Source organism: Curcuma longa, chromosome 1 (genome assembly GCF_044706935.1).
Source record: "Curcuma longa cultivar G26 ecotype Majalengka, Jawa Barat chromosome 1, ITB_CL_G26_1.1, whole genome shotgun sequence".
NCBI classification, from domain to species: Eukaryota; Viridiplantae; Streptophyta; class Magnoliopsida; order Zingiberales; family Zingiberaceae; genus Curcuma; species Curcuma longa.
In genome coordinates, this window is record NC_133861.1 from 21,507,835 (window position 1) to 21,520,479 (window position 12,645).

General features: G+C 38.8%; 2 protein-coding genes across 2 annotated transcripts; one reads left to right on the forward strand and one right to left on the reverse strand.

Moving 5' to 3' along the window:
* Positions 1-729: 729 nt before the first annotated feature.
* LOC141813573 (uncharacterized) lies at positions 730-3,797 on the forward strand. Its single transcript, XM_074701535.1, has 2 exons — positions 730-963; positions 3,208-3,797. Exons 1-2 carry the CDS (start codon positions 800-802, stop codon positions 3,533-3,535), a joined length of 492 nt encoding a protein of 163 aa, XP_074557636.1. The 5' UTR covers positions 730-799; the 3' UTR covers positions 3,536-3,797.
* A 302-nt stretch (positions 3,798-4,099) lies between these two features.
* On the reverse strand, positions 4,100-7,270 carry LOC141832058 (phenylalanine ammonia-lyase 2-like). The gene is made up of 2 exons (XM_074719533.1): positions 6,819-7,270; positions 4,100-5,960 (listed from the first exon to the last, which is right to left on the reverse strand). The coding sequence occupies exons 1-2, from the start codon at positions 7,205-7,207 to the stop codon at positions 4,208-4,210; spliced, it is 2,142 nt and encodes a 713-aa protein (XP_074575634.1). The 5' UTR covers positions 7,208-7,270; the 3' UTR covers positions 4,100-4,207.
* Positions 7,271-12,645: the final 5,375 nt, after the last annotated feature.

Genomic DNA, 12,645 nt, shown 5'->3' on the forward strand with positions numbered 1-12,645 from the left:
AACCGTAACTTTCTAATTTATCTTATCACAAATAGTTATGAGGATCGACCGTATGAAATAGTTAGAGTGACAGATTTGATGTTTCCACCTTTTTTGCAAGTATGAATGGAATACTAAAATTCTATTGATGAAAATGGATCATTATACAATTTTAGACGCGTGATTAAGTAAATCATCATTAAAAATATAAATCTTATTTTAAATTTCTGTCTAATTTAATTATTTAAGAATAGATATTTTACTGGGTGTTTTTTTTCCAACCAGACCAAACCTCAAAAAATTACCAGACAAAATTCAGCTTCCTCTGCAGGTCACGCGCTAAGTCCAACATCGCTGAACACGCCGACGCAGTTGTTGCGGTCACGCATCTCCTCCTCCTTCGCCATGTTCAATCCAAGCTCTGTTCATGCCAAAATGGTGCAAATATTTACAAACACATTTTTTTTATTCAACGTAATTTGTGTTTTCCCATAGGAAAACACAGCAAAATCTCTTTTCAGAAGCATAATCCAACAGCGTCCCCGATCGGATTGACGGGGGCGATTCGCAATTCAGCAGCCAAACTGTATCAATTTTGAATCGGACAAAAGTAGCCAATTTGGTAATGTTCGAGGGCGTTCTTGTCAATCGACCTACAAAATAATGGCTACCAGCCAATTCAAATGAGGGAAGGAATGTGTGTGTGCGTGTGTGTGTGTGTGTGTGTGTGTGAGAGAGAGAGATAGAGAGAGAGAGCAGAGATAAAGCGGTCTCGTCTTCATTTGGGCTCCGAAGCGGCGTGAACACGGAGAGAGAAGGAATGGCGACTGTATCGCTGGCTTTGGCGGTGTGCTGGTGTCTTCTTGGTTGTGCAGATTTGGGCGTTCAAGCCACTTCTAGCGGAAGGGAAGACCTCAGATTGGCGACAGATGCGAGAATGCCCGGTTATCTCTACGTCAGACCCACTGGAAGATGCACTCCCCAGTACGTAAAATAACCCTAAACCTCTCTCTCTCTCTCTCTCTGATTGTTTCAATGCACGTGAAAGAGAAAGCTTTGTGATTGCTCGTGTTCGTGTGTCATTTTCTTGTGTGTTTTCCCTTTGCAACAATACGGTTGCAGTAGGGTTTTAGCTTGGATGTGGACTTAGGGTTGGTTTATCGAGTGGAAAGATAAATAGGACGCCGATGCAGAAAAAGAGAGGAAGGGCATAGAAAACATGGATCATGGATTACTTGTCTGCATTTTGTGTAGCTTTCTCTACCCCTCCCTTCCTGCTTCTGAATTATCCTTTCTGATAAACCGAGTCTAGATGTCTGAATATGGGAGCTTGATTAGAGTTGCATAAATGGAGGTTGGAAGAAGCAAACAAAGAGTATGATGAGATTGGGTGAAGGAGATGATTTGGCATAGTTTGTAGGTGGAAAGATGTGGGGCAAGCTTGAGATGAAAGAGATGTCTAGTTTTATCAGATTTTCACGCTCAAGAGTGAGTTGGGAGAGATTGAAAACCCCTTGAATAGTTGGGAGAGATTGAAAACCCCTTGAATTGTTCCTCTCTACTGGGTCCTTCTGATCAAATTGCATTCCCAACTGACAGATATAACTCCAGTTGAGATCTCTAGAAATTTTCTTCTATATTGTACGAGGTTAAATTTCTCTCTGAGGGCATTTTTCACAAGCAACAACCTGTTCATGACAAATATCTACTTTTCTACTAGAGCATAAATTTGCAGCATTAAGTTCTAGTTTCTAGTAGTTTGTATATATTATTTTTAACATAATCCTTAATAAATATCTGGGATGTTTGTTGTAAAACTATAGTACTAGTCTATCTATTGTTTCCTTTGAGGTAAATAATCCAAGGGAAATCAACCAATTGAATATAATGTGCATGTTCAGTCTGCTGTGCTCACTCAGCTCATGGTATTTTCATGGCAAATATAATATGCAGTTGCCTTGATAACATCCACAATGCGCTTGTCTAGTTATTGTTGAACTTGCCAATCTTTAGTCCCCTGATCTTCTCCTTTGCATGGACCATATACATCATCAATGTTTGATCCATGATTATTGACCAATGATCATTTCTCAGCCATCTACTTCATTGATCCCTTTTCATATTTTTACCTTGCCTTAGGTGTTCTCCCCACTACTTCCATGAGCCACTAGATATTAGTTTTTCAATTTTCCCACTTAAGCAACCACTAGTATCCTTGATCGTAGGCATTGTTTTCTAATCATATCATCTATGCTGCACTTTCACATCTCAACTGTTATCGTTAGCTTCACTACTTCTATATCCTTCTCCTCCTTTCCAAGCCCTCTATGGTAGTAAGAACTCATTTTACTCTCCTTGTATCTTACAATGAAGAGTTTGTCATATTACAAAATCCGCATGTTGACCACTTTGTAGTTCAATGCAAAAAATTGGTCTTTTGTGATGACAAAAGCCTCTGCTGATGATTTCATATCTGACACTAATACTCAATTTCGATGGAAAATTTCATCACAGCAACTGTTGCAGATGGTTTTGTCACTGATAACTTTGTGACAAATTGCGAAAAATGTCACAAATTGCTCTATAGGAAATGCTACAACAAAACCATCACAAAGGATTAATAACTGTGATGTACATTTTATTAGAAGGATACTGCAACAAAATCACATCACACTTTACAATAGTGAAATAGATTTTGGTATGAGACCCAAAGGAAGAATTGCAAAATGCTGGCATCTTAGCTATTAGATATGCTTGGATGACAATGCTTCAATATTTGTAAATTCTTTTTTTCACGTTAGGTAAATGTGAACTTATATTATTACAATATGAACGACATTATAGACAATCATATACAACACTTTGATATGGAAAGGTAATTAGAAAGGTAGATTTTTTTCTCTTTAATAGATACATCCATTGGTTATGTTGCAAACCTCCTAATTTGGATCTCATATGACAAAGAGTATAGGTGGATGCTCCATTGGTTATGTTTCAAAATACTAGTGTAAAGACTTTTGTAAAACAACACTCACTTTATTTTATTGCTTCTCATATTGATCTTGATAACATATCGCAAAATGCATGTATAAGGATTGAATGCATAAACCATTAGGGAATTTCAACTGTCATGCCCTATATTAAACCCTGATGGTATATCACGAAAGGCCTTATATTGCCATTTTGCTTCATATTTTCGTGATAAACTAACTTAGCAAATTCTCATAGATTCTGGAGCAGTGGAAGAGAACCATGGCCCAACATGGTCCCTCATGATTCATCTGTCTCTAAAGTTTTTGGGTCAATGTTGCTGGAGAGATATGAGCCAGGCTTAACTTTGTTAGAGGCAACACAACGTAATGATGACATTGGTGGAAGTGTCTTCTTCAACTTAGTGAAGCAATCCAGTGCTGCTCTCCTCAACGCTTACTCTCGACCTGCCTTCCCATTCACTGCTTGGGAGATCAAAAGTTTGGTCTTGGAGGCTCTTGTATCAGAGACCGCTGCTGCTTTGCAGGCCGAGCAGTTCAAACAAGCTAATGAAGCATGCCACTAGTAATGTTAGAACTCCAGGGCTAGAGTCTTCTTCGATGCAGTCACCGCGAGTTAGTGTTAGTGATAACAAATTCCTCAGGAATCATTTTGATCAGTGGAGCAAGATTGGTGCATGCCTAGGGTAGTAGAATTTCATGGACTATGACCATGTATGGAACCCTTTTTGTAATCTAAGCTTTTCGTAACATTTTCGCACACCATGATGTTATTGTGGTCTATTTAGTCACTTGAAGACTAGTTCGTGCTGTTTTGAGGTCATTTTATCAAACCCAATTCCCTAGTTTTGAGATAGCTTTTTGGAGTTTGAAGTTTAGACTTAGTTCAAAGATCTCTAAGAGTTTCTTTTCAGGATCCATTGAACACTTTTTTTATCCCTACCGTGGACAGGAAGCTTCTACACTGAAGTTCAAGACTCTTGGGACAAACAAAAGCTTCAGATCAGCGATGGTGATTAAGGAACAGAGCATGTCTCTCTTAATTGTGTGCCCACGGAATATTTTGAAACTAAGAAGGAATGTTCTTTTCTGCAAACTTCTAGTTCATTACTGGAACAAGTTACAAAGAATTACACACAAAAAAAAAACATATATAAAGTGCAGGGGCACATTTATGGCGACAATTAGAAGAATGGAAGAACAACAACACTTGCATGACTAGGTTCATAGCCAATTTCTTAACAGATGGGAAGTGGGGCGCCGTCCCACTCCTTCAAACACTCGAGAAGAGGCCCGACGAGAAGTCCTCCGTTGATCGCCGAAAACACCTTTTCGAATTCCTCCCCGGGAGACCGCACTTTTTCTCCGGTGAGGAACGCCGCCCCGAGCTCCTCCCTCACCAAGCGGTACAAGGGGTAGGACCGGCACTCCTTAATCCGATTCTCGACAGCCGCGCTGCCGTTTTCGACGGCGGCCCGTGCCGCTTCCACCTCCTTGGGCAGCACCGCCTTGAGCTCCTCCTCCCAAGCCGAGATCTTTTGGAAGATGGAGGTGCTCTGGTCGCTCTCCTTCTCGCCGTTGCTAAGCGCGTGCTCCACCAGCACCGCCCTCAGCATCGGCAGCAATGCGTACGTGGAGCTGCAGGGGTCGTCGATGTAGCTGAAGACGTGCTCGCGGTCGACGGCCGTGAGCAAGTCCTTCTCGCAGAACCGCGCGGGGTGGAGCTCGCCGGTGCCGCCCGTGGTGAGCACCCGCTTGGACGCTTGGCTGACAGTGTTCTTCACGGCGTTCTTCAGGTTCTCCTCCAGGTGGCGTAGGTCGATGGCTTGGCAGAGGGCGACCAAGTAGGTGGCGGACATTAGCTTGAGGATGTCGACGGCCTCCGCCGTCTTTCTGGCAGAGATGAGCCCCAGGGAGTTCACATCCTGGTTGTGCTGCTCCGCGCTCTGCACGTGGGTAGTGACAGGGTTGCCGAGGAATTGGAGCTCGGAGCAGTAGGAAGCCATGGCGACCTCGGCGCCCTTGAAGCCGTAATCGAGGCTGGGATTCCGACCGCCGGAGAGATTGGAGGGCAAGCCGTTGTTGTAGAAGTCGTTGACGAGCTCGGAGAACTGTGCGAACATGAGCTTACCGATGGCGGCGACGGCGAGGCGAACGTTATCCATGGAGACGCCGATAGGTGTGCCCTGGAAGTTACCGCCGTGGAGGGCCTTGTTGCGCGAGACGTCGATCAGGGGGTTGTCGTTGACGGAGTTGATCTCGCGTTCGATGGAGCGGGTGGCAGCTCGGAGGACCTCAATTTGAGGGCCGAGCCATTGGGGGGAAGTGCGAAGGGCGTACCGGTCCTGCTTCGGCTTCTGTAGCGGGTCCTGCTCGTGGAGCTTCTCGGCGAGCTTGAGGTAGGCGCTTCCGGCGAGGACGTGCTCCATGATGGCGGCCGCCTCGATCTGCCCCGGGTGGTGCTTGAGCTTGTGGGTCAAGTGGTCAGTGAACTCCGGCTTCCCCTGCATCACCTCGCAGAACACAGCGGAGAGCACCTCGGCGAGCAAAGCGAGGATGTTGGCGTCGTAGAGCACAAGCGAGGCGAGGCCGGAGCCGACGGCGGTGCCGTTGACCAGCGCAAGGCCCTCCTTGGGCTGCAGCTCGAAGAAGCCGTGGGTGATGCCGGCACGGCGGAAGGCCTCGGCCGCGTCGACGGACTCGCCGCTTGGCGCGAGCGCCTTGGCGTTAGGGCGGCCGGTGAGGAGTCCGGCGATGTAGGAAAGGGGCACGAGGTCACCTGAGGCGGTGATGGTACCACGGAGGGGAAGGCAAGGGGTGACGCCGGAGTTCAGGAGGCTAGCCATGGCCTCGAGGAGCTCGAACCTGATCCCTGAGAAGCCCTGGAGAAGCGTGTTGATGCGGACGAGCATAGCCGCCCTGGCTGCGGTGGACGGCAGCGTGTGGCCGGCGTCGTCTCGCCGGGAGCCGAATATTCCGGCATTGAGGAATCTGCACGGCAAAGAGAATTTCGTGCTCAGTTAGTCGTACAATGAACTAATTACTATGCTCAAACTACCAAAATCAATTACAAGAAATTCTTGAATTTACTATATAACAAACTGCAATCTTTCCCTGAGATTATGAGTTTCTATAAGAGAGAGATCAAATCCCGAGAAAAAATTTGTCGTCTTCTCCTAGTTAGACTATTCAAGAGACAAAATCATAAGGAGATAGTCAAAGTTGGTTCATCTGTATCTTATTGTGTGCATGAATCATTGGATCCCATATCCACAAGTAAACCTACATTCACGCTAGCAGAATAATGGAGGCGAGGCATTTGGAGTGCCTTGGAACAAACGCAACCATATAAAAATTGACAAGGACATACTTCTTGAATTTTTCTCCACTTTATAATTGTGTTTGGTAGGCTGTTCTCGTCGGTGCATCTTTTTCTTCACGTATTGTTCAATTAATCAATCAGATCTGGCGATAAGCTGAATGATTATAATAAAAACGAAGACCTTTCTCCCTGTAGATTTGGGTTTAAAAAAAAAAGGAAGAACACGGATGAGGATGATGACCTAAACAAAGTGGGTGACAACCAATGCACAGCTACAACGAGGCTAGAGCATGCTTCCGACTCTCCCATTAGCTTCAAGTTGACTATTCCAACTTGTAGTTTAATCCTTTTAACTGATCATCTATTTCTCAGCGAAATTGTTTTGGATGATTTAGTCAAATTCACGATCAACAAGCAGAATTTTATGATGCAGTTGATGAGTTCGAGATTTGATGAAAAACTATCAAATTAATGAATAAAAAAAACAGAGAGAAAGAGAGATACAGAAAGGGGGAGAAATGGGTGACCTAATGAGCTCGTTTTGCAGGGCGCCGCCTTCCTTGGTCCTCCTGTGGGAAGTGGCCCCGAATCCGGTAGTGACGCCGTAGCTGTCCTTGCCCTCGCTCAAGCTGTCGACCACCCACTGGCTGCTCGCCCGCACGCCCTCCCTCGCCGCCTCCGACAGCTCCACCTTCACCTCCGCCGAGGCGGCCACCGCCGCCACCTGCGAAATCGTGAGCGCCGCGCCCTCGAGCCGCACCGCCGGCCGGCGGAACTCCTCCGTCATCCTCTTCACCTCCTCCAGGTGGCTCCCCGCCGACGCCGCCGCCACTGCGCCCCAATTGAGGGGATCCGCGGGGGCATTGAGGCAGACGTCGCCGAAAATGGCGTGGCCGGATCCGTTGGGGAGATCCATAGACGGATTGGGAAAGGATCGAGGATGCCAAGGAAGAGGCTGGGGAGGGGAAAAGATGCAGTCGGTGCTCTTCTCTGAACGGTGCGGAGGTAGGGACCAAGGTTTAAATAGAGAGGTCGGGGAGTAGTTGGCATCACATGCCAACCGTTGGATGGAACGTGCCAAAGACGGAGATGAGAGGTTGCCACTTCACTTCTCAGGAAGGAAATATATAATTAGACCATTTTTTTAAAAAAAAACTTTTAACTTGTCAAATAAAACGTTTATATTCTCTCATCTAATATTAAAATATTTGTTTTACGTTTTCAGATAATTAATTATTTAAACAGGGAAAAAGGACGTTTTTTATACTAAAATAGAAACTTTCAAAAATATTTAAGTAATTTGGAATGTATTGAAGAAATTACTAAATGTAAAAAAGTACATTTTTTAATAACTTTATTTATTTTTTAAATACTACCTGCTCCTTCCGATTTAGTGGTTGTATCAGTACCAAATCAAACTAAACCAGTTCAAAATGATTAAAATATTAAGACGGCTCGAGCCAAATTTTAACGAGTCAAATAATCCATAAGTCACTATTTAACTCTCGATCCAAAATTTCATAAGTCTTGTCTACATGTTGGAATAGAGAATTGAATTTGACAATAAAATCAGTGGTAGAAAAGGAATTAGGTGAAAGGTTATTCTTTACATCCTTGATAGGGATATCTATTTGGATGAATTAGATCAAATTAAAATAAAATATTATAAAAAATTTCAATTCAATTATGATTCGAATCCAAATTCAATTTGAAACCTATAAATTAGAATCTGTATAATTCAAATAATCCCTAATCTGAATTAGAATCTTGATTACTCAGGTCTTGATCTTAATTTGATAATTTTTGAATCTACTCACGTCAGGTTGAAAGATCGAGTTACCCTTAATCCTTGATTACTTACGATGAGAAAAAGAAAAAGATTAATCGACTCACGTAATTAGTCGACTCATTTAGGGCACCAACTTAATCAAGTATCGAAGTATCATTATAAAAGGGTCAACTTTGAGCATTGCAAGAATTTTTTCACTTTAAAATCTTTAAAATTTGATGCCTTACTTGTCATAAGTAGCGTGAACTTTTTTTATTTCTTTTTAATTTATATAGTTTATTATGTTTAGTGAAACTAAATATGAGAGTTATTTTCGGTTTAAGAGTGTTAATAATAAATGCCTGGCTTCTTAATGTTGTATAAATTTTGCAACACAAGGAATAAAAGTAGAATTTTTATATACACTTAAATATGAACGCGTACTTTTTTTTAATAATATCCAAGTATTTCAAGCATAATTAAATAATATAACAATAACTTGACAATCTATTACTCTATTTTTTATTTAAAAATATTAAATATTAGTTTGTATAAAAATAAAGTAAATTCCTAAAAACTAACCCTTTATTTTTCTTATTAATTTAATTTAATTTAACAAAAATGGAATTTCTACCGTTCAAAATGAATGCAAAGAATATACAAATAATATTTTTATTTTAATAAATAATAATAATCACAGATAAAATAGATTGTAATTATAGACTCAATTCACATGTGTAAGATTTTGTTTTAAATTTAAATGTGTGACTAAGAAAATAATTTAATTTTGAAAAGTTTGTGTGGCCAAAAAACCAATTAATTAATTTTTATGATAGTTGAAATCTTCAATTTAGAAGACTAAATTGAATAGAACTTCTCGTATTTAGAATGAGGACCTCAACCTATTTAATTTACCTGCATTATTTTATTTTATTTTAGTCTATTATGAATAAAATAAAATAATTTAAATTCTACGCATTAAACTCCATGCCAAATGAGATGTTTAAAAAAAATCCAATAATTTAATAAATTGTATTTAATATTTAATTGACAATAAAATAGATAGCTTTAATGCACATTTATATACATATATAAATTATATTTTCCCCCTTCTTATATTTTTATTTACTTGTACTCGTGGGAATCCTCTTGGCTTGCTTACAGTTTTAGAAATCTCACACTCGACTAGCTGGATAGGAATTTAAAAATATATATTCAGTAAATCAAATATATATATAAATAACTTATTTAAAAATAAAAAAATAAAGTTTATGTTTGGGTTAGGTCAGTATGATTCCAAGAATAGGTCGTGCCAAACACAATTTAGGAGCCGATCGTTGTCGTCCAGTCTAATCCGATCGAAGACTTGGTCGGAGAGCCGGATACGGTTAAGCTGTATCGAGCTCTCTCATGCCGCGAGAGTCCAGATCTCACCGACAATTGTGAACATGTTATTGTTTTGTTTGGTTGAAAATGAAACTTTTGTTTTGTTGTTATTGTTATTATTATTGTTGTTATTATTTGGTCATGTGGGAGCATTGTATGAATTGATAATAATAAATGCTAAGCTGTAGCATTTGTCGGTGTCTATTTTATTTAATGATACAATTTATTCTTCTCAATAATATTTTCCTAATCTAATTAAATAAATTTATCTACAAATTAAATTGACTCCTTCCAGAATTAATAAAAGAATATATATTGATGGGAATTTGAATCGAAATCATAGATGTGGAAAGGAAAAAGATTTCACTCTGAATGAGATTTTAATTTTATGTCGGAAGATTCCTGATATTATGGTTGTTTTCTAGTATTGAGATTGTGAATATATGCACGGAGAAAAACTTTCTCATGTATGAACTCGCATGAGGTGTAAATTTAAGATCTCGTATGCGAGTATAACTTACACATGTTAAATACTAGATCTATTAGGGTAAAATTTATCCAAGTAAATTAATCAACGTTTTGTCATCTGAATCATTCTTTTGTTTACTGTTCAAGTGTAATGAATATATTAATGTACGATTAATGAATAATTTGTGACCTACCATTGATAGCAGTAAATGGTCTAAGCTCTTATATAAAAAGGTTATGATCAAAAGTTGAAGATAGATGTAAAAGCAAAGAAATTCATCAGCTTTATTCTTCTCTTTCTTTATCTCTGTCATACACTCTGCTCAATATATATATATATATTTTATAATAGTGTTCAAGTACACATCGGTTTGTCATGAACAATCAATATTTGACATGTGTACATGATTGCGTTGAGAAACAGACATCTAACGTGGCCTTAAAGCACAGTGGAGAATGAATTTGTTTTAAGAAAATTACATCAAATGCATGTCTTAACTTTTCCTTTTCCAGGCTCAGTGTTACTTCTCCGACTCAATACTCAACGACCCAATCGAGCTCAAGTGACTTAGCAGTTGGGCATTTTTGGACCTCATGGACACATAGCCTCTCGATTTGATAGCAGTCAAGCGATTTGATTTCCTAACTGTATTTGACAGGAGCACTCGACATCCACTTGAAAGCAGTATTTTCAATTTGGAGGGATGAATTTAAACTAAATTTCTTAAAAATTCTAAATTTTATATTTTACTTCCCAACTACATAATAATTTTTAAAAATTATATTTCACAATTATAAATACACCAACACTTCGAAAATAGAATTATCTAACTCTAAAAATTCAAAAATACTTTAAAATAAGTTAAAATTTTTAAAAATTTTAAACATTAGTGTAAGTTAATTTTCATAATTTAAGAGTCTAAAATTTAAATTCAAGGAGTTGAAAATAAATTTAAATTCAAAAATTTCAATCTCAATCCTTAGTTTTAATTGAAATAATGATCCATTGATATCCAAAGTTATTTTTTTCAAAATTTATTCAAGAACATAATACAACTAATTAATTAATCAATCATAATTTGAAATTTTCAATATTAAATATTCAACAATTGAATTGGAATTTACTTTTTCTCATCGTGAATCATAGTCTTCCAAATCGCACTCTAGGTATTGAAATTGAGCCCAAACTTACTTAAATCATAATTTTTAATGAAAAGAATCCACGGCGATAGCAAGAAATGCATCACGCAACTTCAAAGAGAGAAAAGGGTCTCGTAATATTTTTCTCACAAAAGTGATATCAATGGATATCTTACGTTGAGTACTTCTAAATATATAGTCAATTTTAATTTTTTGACAATGAATCATGGTGAATTTAAAGTGACGATGAGGGTTTGAGAATATTTAAAAAAAGAAAGAATATGGATATAAGTCAAACATATTTTAATTTTAATTAGTATTTTTTTTTATAAAATATGTCATATATATAAGATTTAAAAAAAATTGAGGGGATAATCGCACCTCCTTATCCTCACTTGGTTACACTAGTGCTTGGAAGCACTCAATGTCCCGACTCAATATATTATTAGGGAGCACTCAACATCCTGACTTCGCTCTCGACTTTTTACTCAGACTTGGAAAGTACTCATATTACTTAGACTTATCAGCAACAATCCACTTAGACTTGGACAATTCCATTCGGTAGCGCAGTTGACTCGTGCAGTTGGCTCTATTGACAATCTAACAGACATTCCTTATTTATTTGATAATTTGAGATTATTTACTCAAGTTATATATCGACATATTAAGTCTAAGTTTTTTTTATAATTTCAATTTAGATAAATTCCTATATCTCCGACGCAATCTCTCTCTATATATATATTCCGAGATAATATCCTCCTCCGTTGTGGTCAACTGCAACTTCTCAATTTATTTCCTCATAGATGATTGTGGGACCGATCGTGTAAAATCATTGGGATAGCGAATTCCACATTTTACAGAAGTATATATAAGAACCTAATTATACTATACAAGCAGACAGATGGGAAGATGATTATCAATGTACTCTGAGTAGCAGCGAGCTTTACCAACCTTCAATGATGCAGTTCTCATGTTCGGTTATATTTTTCCTGATGGGTGAGATGTCAATTCAATTGGCGCTTTCAAAAAGTAGAACTTGTCATGCATGATGTACGTACGCTCAGGCTCAGTAACTGAATCAAAATAACTTTGATCGATCGATCGATTAAGAAGAGCAAACAACGCTGTTTTCCTTCAATAAAAAATAAAATTTACCATCTCAATGATCTCACACGATCAACTCTACGATCATTTGTGAAGATATAAATTGAAAAATTTATCCATGATGGAGGAGGATATTACCTCGACTTTGTCGAGATTCGATCCTTATTGATTTCAGTAATTTTGTTCTATCGTAACCAACTCAACTATATTCCAAAAACGATAGCGCTCTCTCCAATTTGATAAGCCAAGAACTTGATGTTTCATCTAGCAACAGCTTGCATGCCATCCTAGTTAGCTAGAAACCATTGTGCCCACCTGCCCTTATTGGCATATGCTCGTAGCTAGGAAATTATCAGTCAACATTTGTAATAATCAGATAAAATTTAAATATGAAGGTGGTGATTTCATAAAAATTTCTTATTTATCACGGGGATAAATCGAGAAATATTCTGTTATCTCTCCATTAAAAAAAATTAATCCGTAATATA

Coding starts and splice junctions, on each gene's coding strand:
- LOC141832058 (XM_074719533.1), bottom strand. CDS start 7,207: ATGGATCTCCCCAACGGATCCGGCCACGCCATTTTCGGCGACGTCTGC. Junction 5,961..6,818: donor CTGCAAAACGAGCTCATTAG/GTCACCCATTTC, acceptor TTTGCCGTGCAG/ATTCCTCAATGCCGGAATAT.
- LOC141813573 (XM_074701535.1), top strand. CDS start 800: ATGGCGACTGTATCGCTGGCTTTGGCGGTGTGCTGGTGTCTTCTTGGT. Junction 964..3,207: donor ACTGGAAGATGCACTCCCCA/GTACGTAAAATA, acceptor AAATTCTCATAG/ATTCTGGAGCAGTGGAAGAG.